At 37.9% G+C, this 16,579-nt stretch overlaps 1 protein-coding gene and 1 long non-coding RNA gene across 8 annotated transcripts in view; one reads left to right on the forward strand and one right to left on the reverse strand.

Annotated features, from left to right (window-relative positions):
* diaph2 (diaphanous-related formin 2) overlaps nucleotides 1–13,713 on the forward strand; it is a 441,980-nt gene extending 428,267 nt beyond the window's left edge. For all 7 annotated transcript variants that reach the window (XM_048176558.1, XM_048176559.1, XM_048176560.1 and 4 more), the window contains one exon: nucleotides 10,279–13,713. In XM_048176558.1, the coding sequence (XP_048032515.1) occupies nucleotides 10,279–10,343 (65 nt within the window). In that variant the 3' untranslated portion in view covers nucleotides 10,344–13,713. The remainder of the gene's footprint in view (nucleotides 1–10,278) is intronic.
* A 1,506-nt stretch (nucleotides 13,714–15,219) lies between these two features.
* LOC125259149 lies at nucleotides 15,220–16,356 on the reverse strand. The gene is made up of 5 exons (XR_007182734.1): nucleotides 16,221–16,356; nucleotides 15,933–15,993; nucleotides 15,771–15,832; nucleotides 15,591–15,687; nucleotides 15,220–15,399 (listed from the first exon to the last, which is right to left on the reverse strand). It is a non-coding gene; the product is annotated as an uncharacterized LOC125259149 (long non-coding RNA).
* Nucleotides 16,357–16,579: the final 223 nt, after the last annotated feature.

The following is a 16,579-nucleotide window of genomic DNA, read 5'->3' on the forward strand; positions in this document are numbered from 1 at the left end:
ATTTTTTTAATTAAATATCCCTTAAAGGAAGTCTTTAAAGTTGTATCTCTTTTACTGTTTGATACATCTCACAGTTCTGCTGCTGCCACTCCACCAAGAGTAATTAAGTTGTACATAGGTATCTTGAGACCTTGTTAGCAGAAAGCAGCTTTATCATTTCCATCCCTCCATTTTCCCATCCTTCCACTTTACCACCCATCACTACTCCATCATCCTCATTTCACATTCCATGACAGTCTCACCCACATCTGATTTACTGCACAGCCTCCATCTTGTGTTTACGTATGTATGTATGTATGTGTGTGTGTGTGTGTGTGTGTGTGTGTGTGTGTGTGTGTGTGTGTGTGTGTGTGTGTGTGTGTGTGTGTGTGTGTGTGTGTGTGTGTGCATTTGTATTTGCTCAAAATATATTCAATGTGATGTTTATCATGTGAATTTATAGAGCTCCGCTCCTCTGTGTTGATGTGACATCAGATTTAATGGACGAGAAGACAGAGGAATGTCTGTTCACTCATGTCCCCTCCGGTCAACATGCCGTTTCACACTCACCCATTCCTGATTCATCCAAAATACAATTACATTTGAAAGAAGAAATAGGATTGAAGAATCTATCGATCTATGTCATATCAACACTATCCATCTGTGTTTATCTTACTATCTGGTTCCCCCATCATAAAAGGTTTTTTTCCTGCAACCACACCAGCCATTTTCTTCCTCTATTTGTTTAGTTATCCATCAGTCTATTTACCTTATCATACTGCCAAACCATCCATTTACACTTCCATCTGTCTGTCAGACAATATCTTGGTATCCATTTGTCCAACTATCTTCTCTGTCTACTCACCCCACTGTCAGTCAAAGCTTCTCCCTAACTATGCCGTTTTCTTCAGCTTGGAAATAGTCGATCTGGTTAAGCTTGTCTTAGCAGACTTCTGATTCATGCAGCCACCTCCAAGTACATGCATAATCACAGCTGACACTTTGTCGTTCAAATGTACGTGTTATGGATGCATAACATTTTCTTTTATGCATAAAATGTATGTGGGGACATGGATCACTGTTCAGGAAAACCAGCCCTGATTGGCCTTTAATAGGAGCCCATCCAAATGCTCATTCCACTGGCAAGCCAGAGCTCTGCTGGGTCACTATCAGTCTTGAAGGATCAGTATGGTGATTTGGGGCCTAGCGCACATGATCCTAATGGATTAGCCGCTCACCTTTCCTGAGTTCAACTTGGGGGGCAATGTTCCCGCCAGAGGCCCCATCTGCACCCCGTGTTTTAGCCATATTGATAACACAATGCATCAAGAGCGACAGTTTTTACATGTCATAATTTATTAATGCTTTACATGCACTTCCAATTTTGATTAAATGGTCTAATTTTTGTCATTAGATAATATCTGTTGATTTATATCCCCATGTTTTAGCCATGATGATAACAACGTATCAAGAGAGACAGTTTTTACATGTCACAATTTATTAATGCTTTACATGCACTTCCAATTTTGATTAAATGGTCTATTTTTTTGTCATTAGATAATAGTGATCTGTTGATTTATATTTTAATTCTGCTTGTTAATAGTGAATTATGGTGAGAGTAATTCATTTGTTTGTTTTTTATAGTAAAAATATTATTTGTAGTGGATCCTCTGCTTTTGAACACTTTTTCTGTGGCATGCTACGTTTTAATGTTTTAATGACAGCAAAAGAGTGCTAGGCACATGATAATTCCTCTTTAAACTAAACTGCAGAACTCATTTTCTAAGAAAATAATTCTCGTGATAACAATGATCAATCATGCACACTTTCATTCAGTGGTAGAACGGTCCATTAGCCAGTTTGGATAGGTCCGATTACAATACTGTACAGCCACTGCTGCATGGAGGTGTTCTGTTGATATTGTGCAGGCAGACATACTCTAATGATAATTCCTCCTGTAATCTTCCCAACAAACAATTTTACTGGAAGGAAACCATAATATTTGCTTGTTTTATTTTTAAAATGTTTTGTCAATGTTTTTTACATTGTACAAAATATAAACATCCTAAAACATATGTTTACCTTTTAGGCAAAATTGCATGCACTTTATTTCAGTGGAAAGGAAGAAGAATAACTCTTCTCTGAAAAGTGGGTCTATTTTATTCAAATTTGCTTTTAAGAATATTTTGATATATTTATTCTAAAACAAGTCAAGGATACTAAATGATTTTTAGCAATGTAATGTGACTGCACAAATGGCATTTATAGTCCGTATTTCTTTTTCTTTTCTTTTTTTTCTAATGTAGCCTACTGTTGTCTAAACGTGATATTACATGGATGGGAATATGCATATGAAAATATGCATATGAGGATATGCATAGTAAAACTATAGGGGTTGTAAAATCCATATATGGTTATTTTGGGGATGAGGCGGGGATGGAGATGCATGTGTCTTCTGCTGACTTGGTTTTATAAAGGGAATTTTGCTCAGGTTCTAGCTTTTAGGATGAAATCTAAGTTAACTTTTATACATGGGCCCCTGATGTCTATGGAAAGTCCCCATAAAACATGGAAACCCAATGTGTGTCTGGGTTTAGGTTTAGTATTTTAATTAGTATTGTGTTTTAATTTCGTAAATCAATTCCGCTCAGTCCCCCAGATTGAGAATCCCACAAAATCAGCAAAGAAATTTGAAATTTGAACAAATTTCTGTAGGTTCTGACTTGGCCTATTTGTAATGGCTTGTTTAAGGGTTAATAGACACCAATATCTTCTACATAAAGAAGTGAAAACCAATTCAAGTGTTTTTTTGTTTTGTTTTTTGGGAAAAGGATGGAAGTTGAGTTCTCTTTAGAGTGCAAGTCGCATATTTTGTATTTCTGTTCCTGTGTGAGCACATTCCTGTATTACTACTGAAGTTTGCCTCTCTACATTGCTGCAGAGGTGATTATTAGCACTGTAGATTAGCCTCGGGCTGCGATCTATTGGAAAGTATTTTTCATCTGATGGTTTGATGTATGTGTGTGCCTTTGCTTCTCTGCTCTCTTCTTCTGAGTTTCTTTTTGTTTCAGATCTTAAATTCAGCCATCTCTTTTGAAAACCAAGCTGGTCCACAACTCAGACACTATCTTGTTCGTCTTGAGGATCTCAATGAGAAATCTTGGCAAATATGTCTGTCAGCCATTTCATATCCCAACAAACAGGGTCCTACTGCTGTGCCTGTAAACGGGAAAGAGAATAGGCCTGCCGGCACTGGACACCAGGCGTAGTTTCTCATCCCTTCCCTTGTTTGTCCCGGGAACAGATCTGTCAGGGACTTCCTGCAGCAGAGATAAACTAGTGCCTCGCTCTCTCCTCTAAAAATAAGCATTTGTTTATCGACATGTGTAGTGATTTCCAGCTCTCCTGTGCCCTATTGTGTGCCGAGCTGTCAAGAAACATTACTCTAAGGCCTGGCTCTCCTTTCAGCTCTGACCAGCCGAGAGAGTGCAGCCGAGCAGGACAATGCAGAGTGCTGGGGGGCAACAGGCTAGCGAGCCTTTGCAGAAATCTGCTAAGATGTTGCCTTTTAACTACGGCTGTGGACCTTCCTCTTTATCGAGAGCTTGAAACTTTAATGTACTCTTTAAAGTAGAAACTGTGGAAAGTGCGGGCAATGCGGATATCGAATATCTGGGTCACTTAGTCAAGGTAGTGAGTGTCTAAATGGAGCCTGGCTTTGATTGAAAGCCATATTAGATGAAAAACGAAAAAATTTGTTGACCAGTTTTTACATATTTTAATTGCTGCCATTATTTTCATTAGTCTGAGTCTTAACAAACTGTCAGATTAGACGTTACACATCTCCCATCTTTGTTTAGAAACGGCTCCGAGAGAGATTTAGGGAGAATGCAGACCAGACTTCCAGCTTATCTGAGCTCTCATCCATCTTAGCTTGATGAGGAAAGCTCATGTTTGTGCTCTCCTTTAGTGGATCTGCGGTGGCTGAGTTTGACAAATGCCCCACACTTGCTCTAAACATCGGTAATTTCAGCAGAGCGTGGTTACTTAAAGCAGGATTTCAGAGCCTTGTCTCACTTGTGTTTCTGGTATCTCTCTTGCTTTAGTTAGGGCAGAGAATGCACTTAAGAGCTCACATCTCAATGTGGAAAAAGAACCAGGATATCAGGCAATACTTAAAGGATTAGTTCATCCCAAAATGAAAATTCTGTCAGCATTGTCAATTCAAATATGTGACTTTTTTGGGTGTAATTTTGAACAGTGCAGTTGGTCGTTGTTTTTCATGCTGTTACAATGAATGCAGACTGTAGTGTTCGAGCTTTAAAAATGATGCCATAAAGGTGTCATCAAAGTGGCCCATATGACTTCTACTGTATTCTACTGTAAAAAAAAAAAAAAAAAAAATGTAACTGAATATTTACTGACAATGATCACGTCTATTATTCAACAGAATCTGTGAGTTAAACTGGAGAATTGGATCAGCCCAATTTGTTTAGAAATTGTTCAGACTGGTTTTGTGAACTGAATCAACCAATTCATTAAAACTATAACACTCACTGAACATGCCAAGGCTGTCAAGATTATCAGTGACCATATATTGAAATGTTCAGTGTTTTTTTCACACAATGCTAAAGTATTACTTCAGAAGAGGATTCAGAAGCATTTATGCCTCTTTTTTTTTTTTTTTTTGTCCTATTAAAAACGGACAGTCCCAGGGCCCTATTTTTACGATCTAAGCACATGGTCAAAAAGCGCACGGCGCAAGTGCTCTTATGGCATGTCCGAATTCACTTTTGCTAGTTTAAGGACGGGAAAAATGGTCGACGTGACCGGCGCATGGTCTAAAATGGTTGTCTCTATTCTCTTAATGAGTAATGTTAATGAGTGTGTTTTGGGCATAACGTGCAAAAAATCAAAGAATCTCATCTCTCATTCCCTTTAAAAGCCAGTTGCGCTTGTGCCATGGTGGATTCGCTATTTACATGGCGGAATTAGCAAGCGGAAAAACTGAATGCTTCTCTAGTGAGGAAACGGATCTGCTCGTGCGCGAGGTAAAGCATGCGAGCAGACCATCTACGGGAAAAGCCGGATTCCACCAAAGCATTCTTATCTTTATGCACACAATAATAATCTTTTACATTGTAATCCTTTTATTTTTAATATTTGGCATGTTTGTGTGCTGCTGCGCGTCCCTTTGTGTGTAATAAGCAGAGTGTACGTCCGTTGTGCATCCGCATATAGGAGCATATTACTAACGCACTCTTTAGATAACAAAACAAATACTGTACCAATGACTTTAGACCAGGGGTCCGTTCTTTGTACCTCGCTTAATACATCTGAGATGATTTGACAGATGCCAGATCTTCTAATCGTGATCACTGAACTCTGGATAATTTGGTTCTTCAAACGAATTTGTGGACTGGATTAAAATATCTGGATTAAATTATCTGCGATTACTGTGCCTTCATGCGTTCACGCATGGCATAGACTAACTGTATCCTACATCATGTGTGTAAGACTCCAAAAAAATTATTAGGTAATTATTTCCTCATGAATAAATCTCTCAGTGAATAAAAATGGTGGTGTCTATATTATGATAGACTACACAACATTATATTATTTGCTAATTTATTTTTAAATCATTATTATTGTCCTTGGTTCACATTAGGGTATGTTTGTAAGAAAGAAGCCGTGGCTGGGACAGATTTTGAGAATCACCTCCACTTAAAAAGATGCAATCTAATCGTGTTTACATGAAATAAGCCTGCTCCAGATGACAGCAAGTCCAGGATGAGCATCGAAGAACCGAACAATCCAAGATCATGCCAAATCGTCATCAGTCAAATCCAGCTAACTGAGTTAGCGACGTTCGAAGAAGGTCTTTCTGTCAGACATTTTTGAGTAAACTATTTCTTTAAGTTTCTTGTGTGTTTACCATTGTTACTTAGTAGTGCAAGAGTGAGTAACCCTTTGAAAAATCCAACCACTAAGTATACTGCAGGACTTTTTTTTTTTTTCTTTTACCCTTTATTGCAAGCTATTTTTCAGTGTCGAGTAATTGTTCTTTCCTGCTATTTCCTGCATTTTATTTTCTCATTGAAATGACTCATGCCTAGAGTTCTGAATAAGATACAGATGCTTTTTTTAACATACTATTTTAACATAGCTTGGTGTGAAAAACAACATCTTATTAAACCTGGTTATGTTTCATGTATACATGATATATATTTATTTGGCTGGTTATTTAGAGGTTTGTAAACAAAGTTTCATTCAGATGATTTGAAACAAATCCATATGTTCTACATTACACCTTTTTTCCCCCCTAGAGCAAACAAATAATTTGCCATTATACATATGCCCACTTATGTTGTAGTTTTTTACCTTCATGACACAAATCAAGGTTGCAAGGCTTTAAAACACACTTTCAGGCTGTCTCAGGGTCAGGTACCATTCTCAGCTGCTGCAGCTGAAGTAACCTTCCCGACTGACTCCGCTGCTGCCTCAAAACAATTACTTGGTTTGTGCAACTGTGGGTTTTACTCTCCTAACCCCATAACTTATAGCTGAAAAAAATAACTCTCCGCACCACCATTATGTCCTCTTTATATTTCCTGTTTCTGGTGCTGGTGCTCCATTACCAATGGAGCTAGAGTCTGGCAAAGGCATGCTGAAGATGAAAAGAGCAGATAGCTGCGACTGCTGCAACGTGCTCTCTCTCTCTCGCTCTGCCTCACCTCCCTCTATGGCCCACAAGTGGTAAACATTGTGTGTTGACATATGGCCCTCACAGATTTAATCACCTTTATTACATTTTGTCGCTGAAAAAATATGAAGTGATACAAGTTTGCACCTTACGGAATGTGCTTGTGTACATACGTGTGTGTTTTTTTTTTTTCTTGCAGTGAAGGTCTATCCAAAACAACAGATGCATAACCAAAAAGTGTTTATTTGAAAATATTTGCCATGAGCATTTAATATTTATTGCATACATATTGAATATTTGAATTGCATCAAACATGTAAATTATTCACTCTCGTAATTACCTGTGTTTATTCACATAGTTACTACTCGACTGTTGATTGAAGCTTATTTGTTATTCATGGAGCAAACCTTGTGCCAAAGGACTCTCCTGATGATGTAACGTCATGTAATTACAGGCAGATGACAGTAATGCAAAATCCATTATGTCGTTTAATCTCTTTAGAAGAATGCACAAGGGGCCATCTGGGGCCTATCACTCAATCATACAGTGAAAGTGTCGGATAGGCGTTCAAGCCTGTGACTCCTCCTCAGTCCTTTGTGAGTGTTTGTGTGCTTTTTAGTAATGTGCTTTTCTCCAGTCTATGACCCTAGGCTAATCCCATGATCCCCCTCTGCAGCGTATTATGACGTTCTGATCACGTTTGATTCCCCCTCCCCCATCAACACTGTCTAAATACAGAGAAACAATAGAATCATTTAATTAAGTCCTGGAATATGAACTTTTCTCTAGTGTAAAATCAAATGTTCTGATGTTTTCATCAATCTTTTTTACTCCCATCCTTTTTCTTTGTGCATCCAACCTAAAGACGCTGCCTCCGGGAAAAGCAGGTAAAAAAGCCATCAAAACCAAAAGCACTTGACAGATTTGTGATCAGTGGCACAGTTTTCCTGAAATTGTCTAGTGGTGTATTTTTATTGTGGAAGTGAATGCTCACCCTTCGGAGAATAGCTTCATTATGTGCCCCCCAATAGAAATCGCTGCTGGTTGGTGTGATTGTTGCTGTAGATTGGGTATTTTAGACCGAAGCGCCTGTGATCAAAAACTTAGAGAGCTTTTCAGCCCAAATTAAGAGAAGGAGGAAGGTCTATTTTGTTGTTTGGTTTGTGTTTGTGTTTTTTTTTTTTTTTTTCTGCCCATTTGGTTGAAACATAGACTTTTTTCCCCCCACCTAAATCTCGTCTTCAATCTGTTGAGCTAAAGCAATTATCTCAAGTATTGCTCTCTAGATGTTATTTTCCCTGTCTTGCCAAATGCTCCAAAACTTCCTATGTTCCACTCACAAACAAGCAATGATACTTTCATCCATTTTCAATTTGGACCACAAACTTGAGGAAGTGCCACTAGTCCTCCCAGATCCCAACAAGACAAAATGGGCATCTTGGAAGCAATTGTCAAAACAATAGCAGTGTTTGGACTAGGCCTTTGTTTACCATCTCTTCTGTCATCCTCTCCCTCGCTGTCAATGTGGGTGGTTCTTCTATTTAATATTGTTTTTACCCCTTCTTCATCCTACATGGTGTCCCTTCGAGCATATAATCATGACATAAGGAACCAAATTACCCAAACAAACTTTTGAATGGTGGTTTAAATGGTGACTCACCAATAAGGATTTTTTTTTATGCTAACATCAGGCTATTAGTTCAGATTTTTGCCATGCTAACATTTTTATTATTTTTATTATTATTACTAGCAGTTGTAGTAATATAATTGATATATTTGTAAATTGTTATAATTATTATTTATTATACTGTACAATTTGTGACAATGCTTATTGTTGAGCCCTGCTGAAGAGACCCCTTTGTAGAAATTGTAAATAAAATCTGAACAGCCTGTCCCCTGACAAGTTCTAGAAATTTCTTTGTTTTTATCACTGCTGTCAATGTGCAATGCCCATTCAGTTCAGAGAGAAAGAGACTGGAGGCCTTCAGGCACTTGGCTTTTTGAAGTGGAAGTGGATGAAAGACTCAGCCGTCATTTCAACTCATATTGTGGTTTCCGTGCAGAGTTCAAAGTTCAGCGTCCTCAGCTTTCCCCAATGCCAGAGGAAGTTCTCCTACAGAGAAATGCGGATTTCCTCTCTCCATTTGTGCTCTTAGTTTTTCATTTATCTGTTCCTCCCTCTACCTTAACCACGTCTCTTCCATCTCTTTGTATTACCCTCTTGTTATTAGCATTGTCCCTCCCCTGTGGTGAGTATCCTTGTTAGGACAGATTTATACGTCTACTGAAGCTTGAATTAAAAGGCTCTAGGCAAACTCAAAAAGGGGATTTGTTAGCACAAAGCACTTGCTCTTATAATCCACCAACACTGAGCTTTCAGCGGCACTGTAATGGTAGTAATAATAATAAAAAATAAAAATAAAAAAAAACTTGGTTACTGTGACTGTTTTAACTTTGTCTTGTTGCAAAAAAGAAAAAAGAAAGAAAAGAAAAATTCTTTGCCAGACAAAGCCATAAAACAGCCTTTTCAAAATGATTTCTAGCTTGTTTTCTCATTGGCCCCCGCCACTGACCTTGGCAAACGAGCTGGACTTCAATTTCGTTTGAAGTATGAATCCACCTTTACTGTGGTGCCCACTTGCTCCTAACTCATTACCTGACATGATGAATGGGGCCTGTTCCATTAAACTATGCCCAGCCCATGGTGGCATGGACACCTGGCACTGAGTAATGGCAGTTGCATGGGCAGACCTGCCAGGGTAGGTAGGAAAGGTGTGGCGGCTTATGCATGGAGTTGGCTCTCGAATCTGCAGGGGAAAGAGGAAGGTTGTCCACTCCACCTGCCACATGGCCCCCACCCAGCCCCTCACTACACCATGTTTGGAGTGGAGAGAGCCTTTGTGTGATCCCATAATGGGCTGGCCTTCATTGCCAAGTTCAGCTAGCACATTTAGTACTTGCCTCCATCATATTTCTACTAGTGTAGTTTCAAAAAAGAATCAGATTGTAAGAGTTTTCGAACATGAAATTGTTGTCATTTACTCACCCTTATTCCAAACCTGTAATATGATTTACGCAAAAGAAATTTAGAAGAAAACTGAGGTCTAAACAATGCTGGACCCCATTGAATTTTGTTGTATAGACACGGTTTAAAACAACATAAGGGTGAGTAAAAGAATGAAGACAGAATTTTGTTTCTGAGTGAACTACGCCTTTAAATGCTACACAAATCTGTGAGTGCTTAGATAAGTACACGCAGCTGTGTATGCACTGTTTTGTATTTGTGTATGGGTTCCATCAAGTGTCTCTTCTCCAGGCTGTGTTGTTATAGGTGGAGGATCTCTCAAGCAAAGAGACTGGATCAGGAGCTCAGTGGTGTTACTATGACACCAGACAAGAATACCTGACTCCAGAAGACCTGATGTTGCTTTCTTCTTAATCAGTTTGCATTTGCTATCTGATATCGTTGCCCGTCTTCTTTTTAACTATTAACTGCAGTCCTGTTTCTCCTCACATACGTGTTACTGTCTCATATTTGTCTGCTACTGTTGTGAATACACCTGACTATCCCTTTTCTTTGTTCTCTCTTTGAACAGACAACCGTCGCACTGGTTTGGAAAGATCTCGTTCGCGCCACAATGCAAACCCTATGGTCCGATGATCGCTTGCCGGCTAAGGACGTTTGCCAAGTGCCAAAGACCCACGAGTGGGGACAACACTGAGGAGGGCTGAACAGGGATGGAGAGAGAGAACCCCTCGGCATTCACATACATACACGTGCACATGCATACAGAACGCAGAACCAACGTCAAGATGTGCTCCACAGCTCCAGACATGTCATCACAGGATCACATGACACTCATTTCTCTCTGAAGCCTTATATAATACATTCTCTTGGTGTATTGGGCCTGTTCAATTTGGCAGCGTTTGTTATTTTCACGATTACGCCTGTTCTGTTTATATCTCTCGATGCTAACTCCCCTGATCTATCTCACATCCACCTTGCTGTCTGCAAACAATGAATGATTGGCTACAGTTTGATCTCTCGCTATTGGATTTTTCTACACGCTTTTGTTGACAAAAGGCCAAAAGCACCAGAAAGGACTGCATGATTCTGTATGCATATTGGCAAAGAGACTTTATTTGCTGCATTGATTGAACAAAAACTTTGACTTGACTGATTCTGCTTGCCCATTTTGTTTTTCTTGACAGATAAAATTTAGATTTCCGGTCTGTAACACCCACCGTCAGTCGCATAATCTCCGATCATCGCCTCTTTCATATATTGCAAATCCTATGTATGTAGAAACATGAAAACGCTGCTGATATTAGCTTCAGTGCCACCGTGTGTACACATTTGTGCTGTTTAAGAGCTGCCAGTGCCACGAGGTACCTGAGGTGGTTGAAAGATATAGCTCTTTATCTACAGTAAACACTTCAAACATTCATAGACATTTCTCTTACAGAGTCAAAGGTTTTATTAAGTGAATCTGCAGGTTTTCTTCGTGATTTCTTTCTAAGTCACTGTGCTTTTAGCTTTTAGCCCTCTTATAGAAGAGTATTTTAGTGAACTGTAGCTTAGCGTTTTTTAAGATCCAGTGGTCATCTTTAAGAGCTATCCCTTACTGACCTACCGCATTTACTCGCCATCTAAGCTCTATCTGAGGTTTTATCAGATTTATTACTCAAAGTTCATCTTTTTCAAATTGTAAAATATGTATTTATTCACAGTTTGCCAGATTTTGCCCGAAGCCTTTGATGTATGAACATTAACCCGATTCCAGTGAGGAGTTGGATATGAGGATGTACAGCAGTAGACATTGACAGTGAGGTGATGTTCGCAACATGGAGGCTGACTCCATGTGAAAACCATTAGTGAAATCTCTCCACCACCTCCCGTCATTGCTGCTTGTTGAGTAGTCATTTTCCATAATGTTTTCTGCCCCCCGTGTCCATAACACCGCAGGCAACGGTATGTAAAACAGTATCTTTTGAGTGACTGGAGTCATACTGACTCACATACTGGTACATGCCACACAGAAGTCTTCTGCTTTTGTAAATGAAGGCAACGTGTTGAGTTTGCACACCAAATGCAAGTGAATACAGTACAAACGTAGTGTGGTACAGAACATCCTACTGTTAGACAAACCACTGTTAGTCAAGCTTTCTCCTCACACTGTTTGTCATACACTCTCTCATGAGAGAGAGAGGAAAGGTCGAGATGCAGTGAATCGCAATCCATTGATTTGCTTTTCTAATTAAAACTGCCCTTTGAATGGTTTCCAGCACCAAACAACAGAAGCTGCACTCGGCTCTCATGACTCTCACCATCGGTTATTTTAAACTCATGTTAATGGTAATTACAGCATCCACACGCTTTCAGTGCAGACACCTCCGACATACATTGTTATTTCCCAGTCAGACTCCAGTTACATATGTTATGTCACTGGAACCAGATAATTCACAATCTTTCTGGGCAAAAACATTATTTTTTAGAAATCGGTTTCAATAAATGTGCCAAACTTTCATGGGGTAAAAGTTACTATACTGAGATTTGATTCTATGATTATGATAATTATTGAAAGACGGAGGAAGACGATTTTGTTCACATCACATTAATATTTTCTGTATGATGACAGTATAGTGTTGAACCACTTATACAAGACCGAAACTAGCAGCAGTGCAGCCATTCAGTTAGGGCTTAGGGACGTAATCATTTTTACAACGCTAATGTCAAATGTTTATGAAAGATACTTCAAAATATTGTGTAATTTATAGATTTTTTTTGTTGTTGTTGTTTGTTTGTTTTATGTCTCTTTCCTAAGAAAATGTAATTTTATACCAGTGATCTTCCCCTCCATTTGTGATATTGGTGTTAAACTTGTGCTTTACTATAGGCTAATATATATGTGTCATGTGTATTTGATAGTGAATACTGTATATATCCTAATGCAGGTTAGAGTCTGCAAGTGACTGACAGTGTAGCATTTTATGTTAGATCCAATACTTTAATTGGATGTTAGACAGAGACCAGAAAAGAAGCAAGAAAATATGAAGTTACTAGTGCCAATTTGGGTCTTCTGCCGTCTCATTTATCCACATTTGTTCGATATTCTCAGTTCAGACTGTATGATGGTGCACTTTAACTTGTTAAATATAGACCTGGAGCAATCTTTTAATTTGAGATTTCTTTGCATATCATTGCCAAAATAGACTGCTTGCATGTGTGGTAACCATTCCTGACAAGTGATTCAATCTCCATTCTCTCAGAAGTCTCCCCCAGTTCTCTCTCATTCCCGCTCATTGTAATTGGCACTTGGAACAAGATCAAAGTTAAATTGGTAAGAACAACTGCAACTGTCTCAGGACATTGTTTTGTTTTGTTTTTTTTTAGGTATTATAAGACTCCATAGCCCTACTGCCTTTTTTTCCTTGACGTTGTTTTATTGTCTTATAAGCAATTTATATTTGTAACATCTTTAAGTTTATTTTTATCCGTGACAAAAAAAAAGTGAAAATGGTTATGCACACTGTACCCAAGTATGTAAAAGAGTATCATACTAAATAATAACCACTTTCTCAAAAAAAGAAAAGAATCAAGTGTCTCTTTTTTGAGTGTTATTTCCATAATGAGTTATGAATTATGCCTTCTCTTGATGCAGACTCACGCTGTGTCCTAACCAGTCCCTAAAGCACTAAATGCCTTCTCCTCCATGGAAATCTGAACTCACCACAGCAAACGTCAAGACATTCAGTCAGTCAGTCAGGTGATTTCTCTAGGCTCTTGTAGAGGAGAGTAGGCAACTGCAGTCAGGTGAGGAGTAAATAAAGCCATTTTCACTTCTTGTAGTAGAATTAGAAAAATACTTAAGCATTCAGTGGGTATTCTTTGTTGCCAATGAAGTGCATGCATTTGAAATACAACTACTTTAACATGAACATTAATACTAAACTGTAATACAATGTACCTACTTTTTGATTCCTTTTCCATCCATTTTTGGTTGAATAAATGATTTCATACTGAGATACTGCAAGAGCGTATGCTGTTCACACATTATTCATATGCACAAAAAATGACAGAGTTACTACATTAACATTTGTGACCCGTTCTGGCAAAATGAGTCGGAATACGCACAGGCTAATTTTGAGCTAGGTAAAACAAGTGAAAAATGTCAATTTTGGTCCAATTTGAGGTTCTGACAAAAATTAGTTCATAAAGTCCTCGTCTAGTGATCCCGCTTCAAATAGCAATTAAACAGGTTAAATTTTCTTTATCTGTACATTTTCTGAGAGGAGTACCTTTCATTTGACCATGAAAAATGCTGTTTTTCTCTGCTCACTTCTGGACCACTGGCACTTCCCTCAGCACAGGTTTGGTATCGTTGTAAAGCGCAGCATTCCAACTTTTTGAATATTCAATGATTTTCAAACTCATGATGATGTAAACAAAACGATTTTACTTGCACTGACTGACAGAACCGAAGCGCGTGCACAAAGACGCCGCGAACCCGATATAGGCCTACACAGAATTACAGTTAAAAAAATTTAAAAAAAAATCTGTCTTGGCAAGTATTCACACAAACATTATCTGTTATGTCTTAATGAACGTTTGGTTAACTGTTGGGAAAAACATCTTATGTGTAACAACATTATATTAGATCCATGTGATACAGTAGGTTACACTGTTAGACATTTCAAGGGTTTTTTACAGTAAGTTACTGTAATTAAGATTTACAGTACTATAACTGTATTTCAGTTTTACAGTAACTACATGGTACTGTAATTATGTAATACGGTGCAATTACTGTAAAAAACCCAGGTAATCAGTACACTACTGTAATTATTTGTCCTAAATATAGATTTCATAATATTATATAGAATTAATTATATAAGTACTATACTGAGATACAATTCAAACAGACAAAATTATTGCAAAATATCATTTTATTTTTTATTTAAAACATTGCATATATATCACAAAATAAACAGTCTGCCAATGCTGGAAAGGATGTGTTAAAAATGACAATATTTACACATTAATGGGAGAGTTTAGGGACACATTATTTTGTGTTAATTTTAACTCATTAAGCTGTTATTGTTTTTAACAAAGTAAATGTGTCAAAAAGGTTAGCACAAAGATGTGTAAACTTGTTAAATTAACACATTATGTGTTGTGTTGTGTTGTGTTGTCCTTCACTACACGCATTATGTTAAAAAACATAAAATGATGTAAAGTCAATGGTTGTTTAGCTTATTGTCAAAAAAATATAATTAAATATGGACAATTACATTCATAAAACTGCAAAATATAAATACATTTTTAAGCAGTCAAAAATGAAATGTCCAACACAGGACAAAACAATTATTTTCTCAATCTCATTAGGTAACATGACACATAACCCCACTTTCAAAATCAATTCACTATTTCCAAAATTTGATTAATGTACACTGGTGGCCAAAAGTATTTCAGTGTCTTAATGTTTTTGAAAGAAGACTGTTCAAGAAACATTTCTTATTATTATCAATGTTCTCCTCTAAATTCATTTTTTTTTAAAGAACACACTGGTTTTTTTTTTCACCTTTGGAAATAAATGAACTTCTCCAAAGATTGGTTCCAGTTCAGAACTTGACTGACAACATCAGAATGTTCCTGGTCTGTATGTGTGTCCGCGAACACAAATGTACTCAGTCCTTCAGAGGAGATCCCGGCTCTGACACTAAATAAAAACATGAGAATGAGAGAGAGAGAGAGAATTCCATATTAGTGTCAAATTATTTTTAACCTCCTTTTTTAAACCTTTTTTTTTTTTTTAAGAATATATAAGTAACATCTTTTTGTCAATAGCATATTCAAAAATTTCAGATGAATTGTAAATTAAATTATGCCAGATTAAATTTTAATACTTACATATCCTAAATTCTGTCCAAAAATGCTGAGATCCATAGAGAGAGAGACTGCAATCGACGATTTAGCCAATTTCAGCCTGTTTGCAGTGAAGGGGAAGCTGTTTGAGATAAATACAAAGTAAGATGCATGCAAGAAATCACTATGTGATGATTTTTCTCCTCCCTACAGTAGTCAACCCACCTGTGCGCTGATATTAGGACCTTCCTGGTCAGTTGGGACTGCAATGGTAGAGAGTCTTCTGCCTAATGAAAGATCAAAATAATTCAAAAGTATAAACTAAAGTTGTTTAGAATGCTAGAATTTGTATGAATGATTTAGTGAGAGTTTTACTGCAGTGCTTACCTAAATGTAATCTGGTGAGACTGAACATAGAAAATGGTCCATCTTCTGATTGGTTAATTTGCTATGTAATAAATAAAATGATAGACATGATGCAAAGTCACTTATTTGATAAAAAGTTAGCAAATTTAGAATGCTACCTAGTCTTCACATATTTCTAATTCAACAATGCTAGTGACTGATGCATTAGCTGTGCTTCAGCTAATTAACAAAATCTTTTGTCAAATGAAACGTTAACGCAGTTTACCGTGGTAAATATATATATATATTATATATATATTTTTTTTTTACCTTGCTCGCTGGTCTCTCTCTCTCAGGATAAGTCTTCACAGGGTGCATCGGTACACCGGCCGTAGAATGTGGCGCTGCCGCGCTGGTTCCGTCTCTACCCCGGACGCGAACGACGCGATCCAACAAATGACAGAACCCATTACAATCACTGTTTGCACTGAATGCTCCGGCGCGACACGACAAATCCCAGACAGTATAACGTTACTGATGGTCCGTTATATGTACGGTACTCCGAGTCCAAGCGCTCGCGCTATTTCTGACACAAGGGACAAACATGTTTGCATTTTTTAAAGGTCCGGTAGCTTCAGTGTGTCCGTGGACTGTTTGCGTTGTAGACGCGCGGTGTAAGGCAAATCATG

This window comes from Megalobrama amblycephala, linkage group LG23, assembly GCF_018812025.1.
Source record: "Megalobrama amblycephala isolate DHTTF-2021 linkage group LG23, ASM1881202v1, whole genome shotgun sequence".
Classification (NCBI taxonomy): domain Eukaryota; kingdom Metazoa; phylum Chordata; class Actinopteri; order Cypriniformes; family Xenocyprididae; genus Megalobrama; species Megalobrama amblycephala.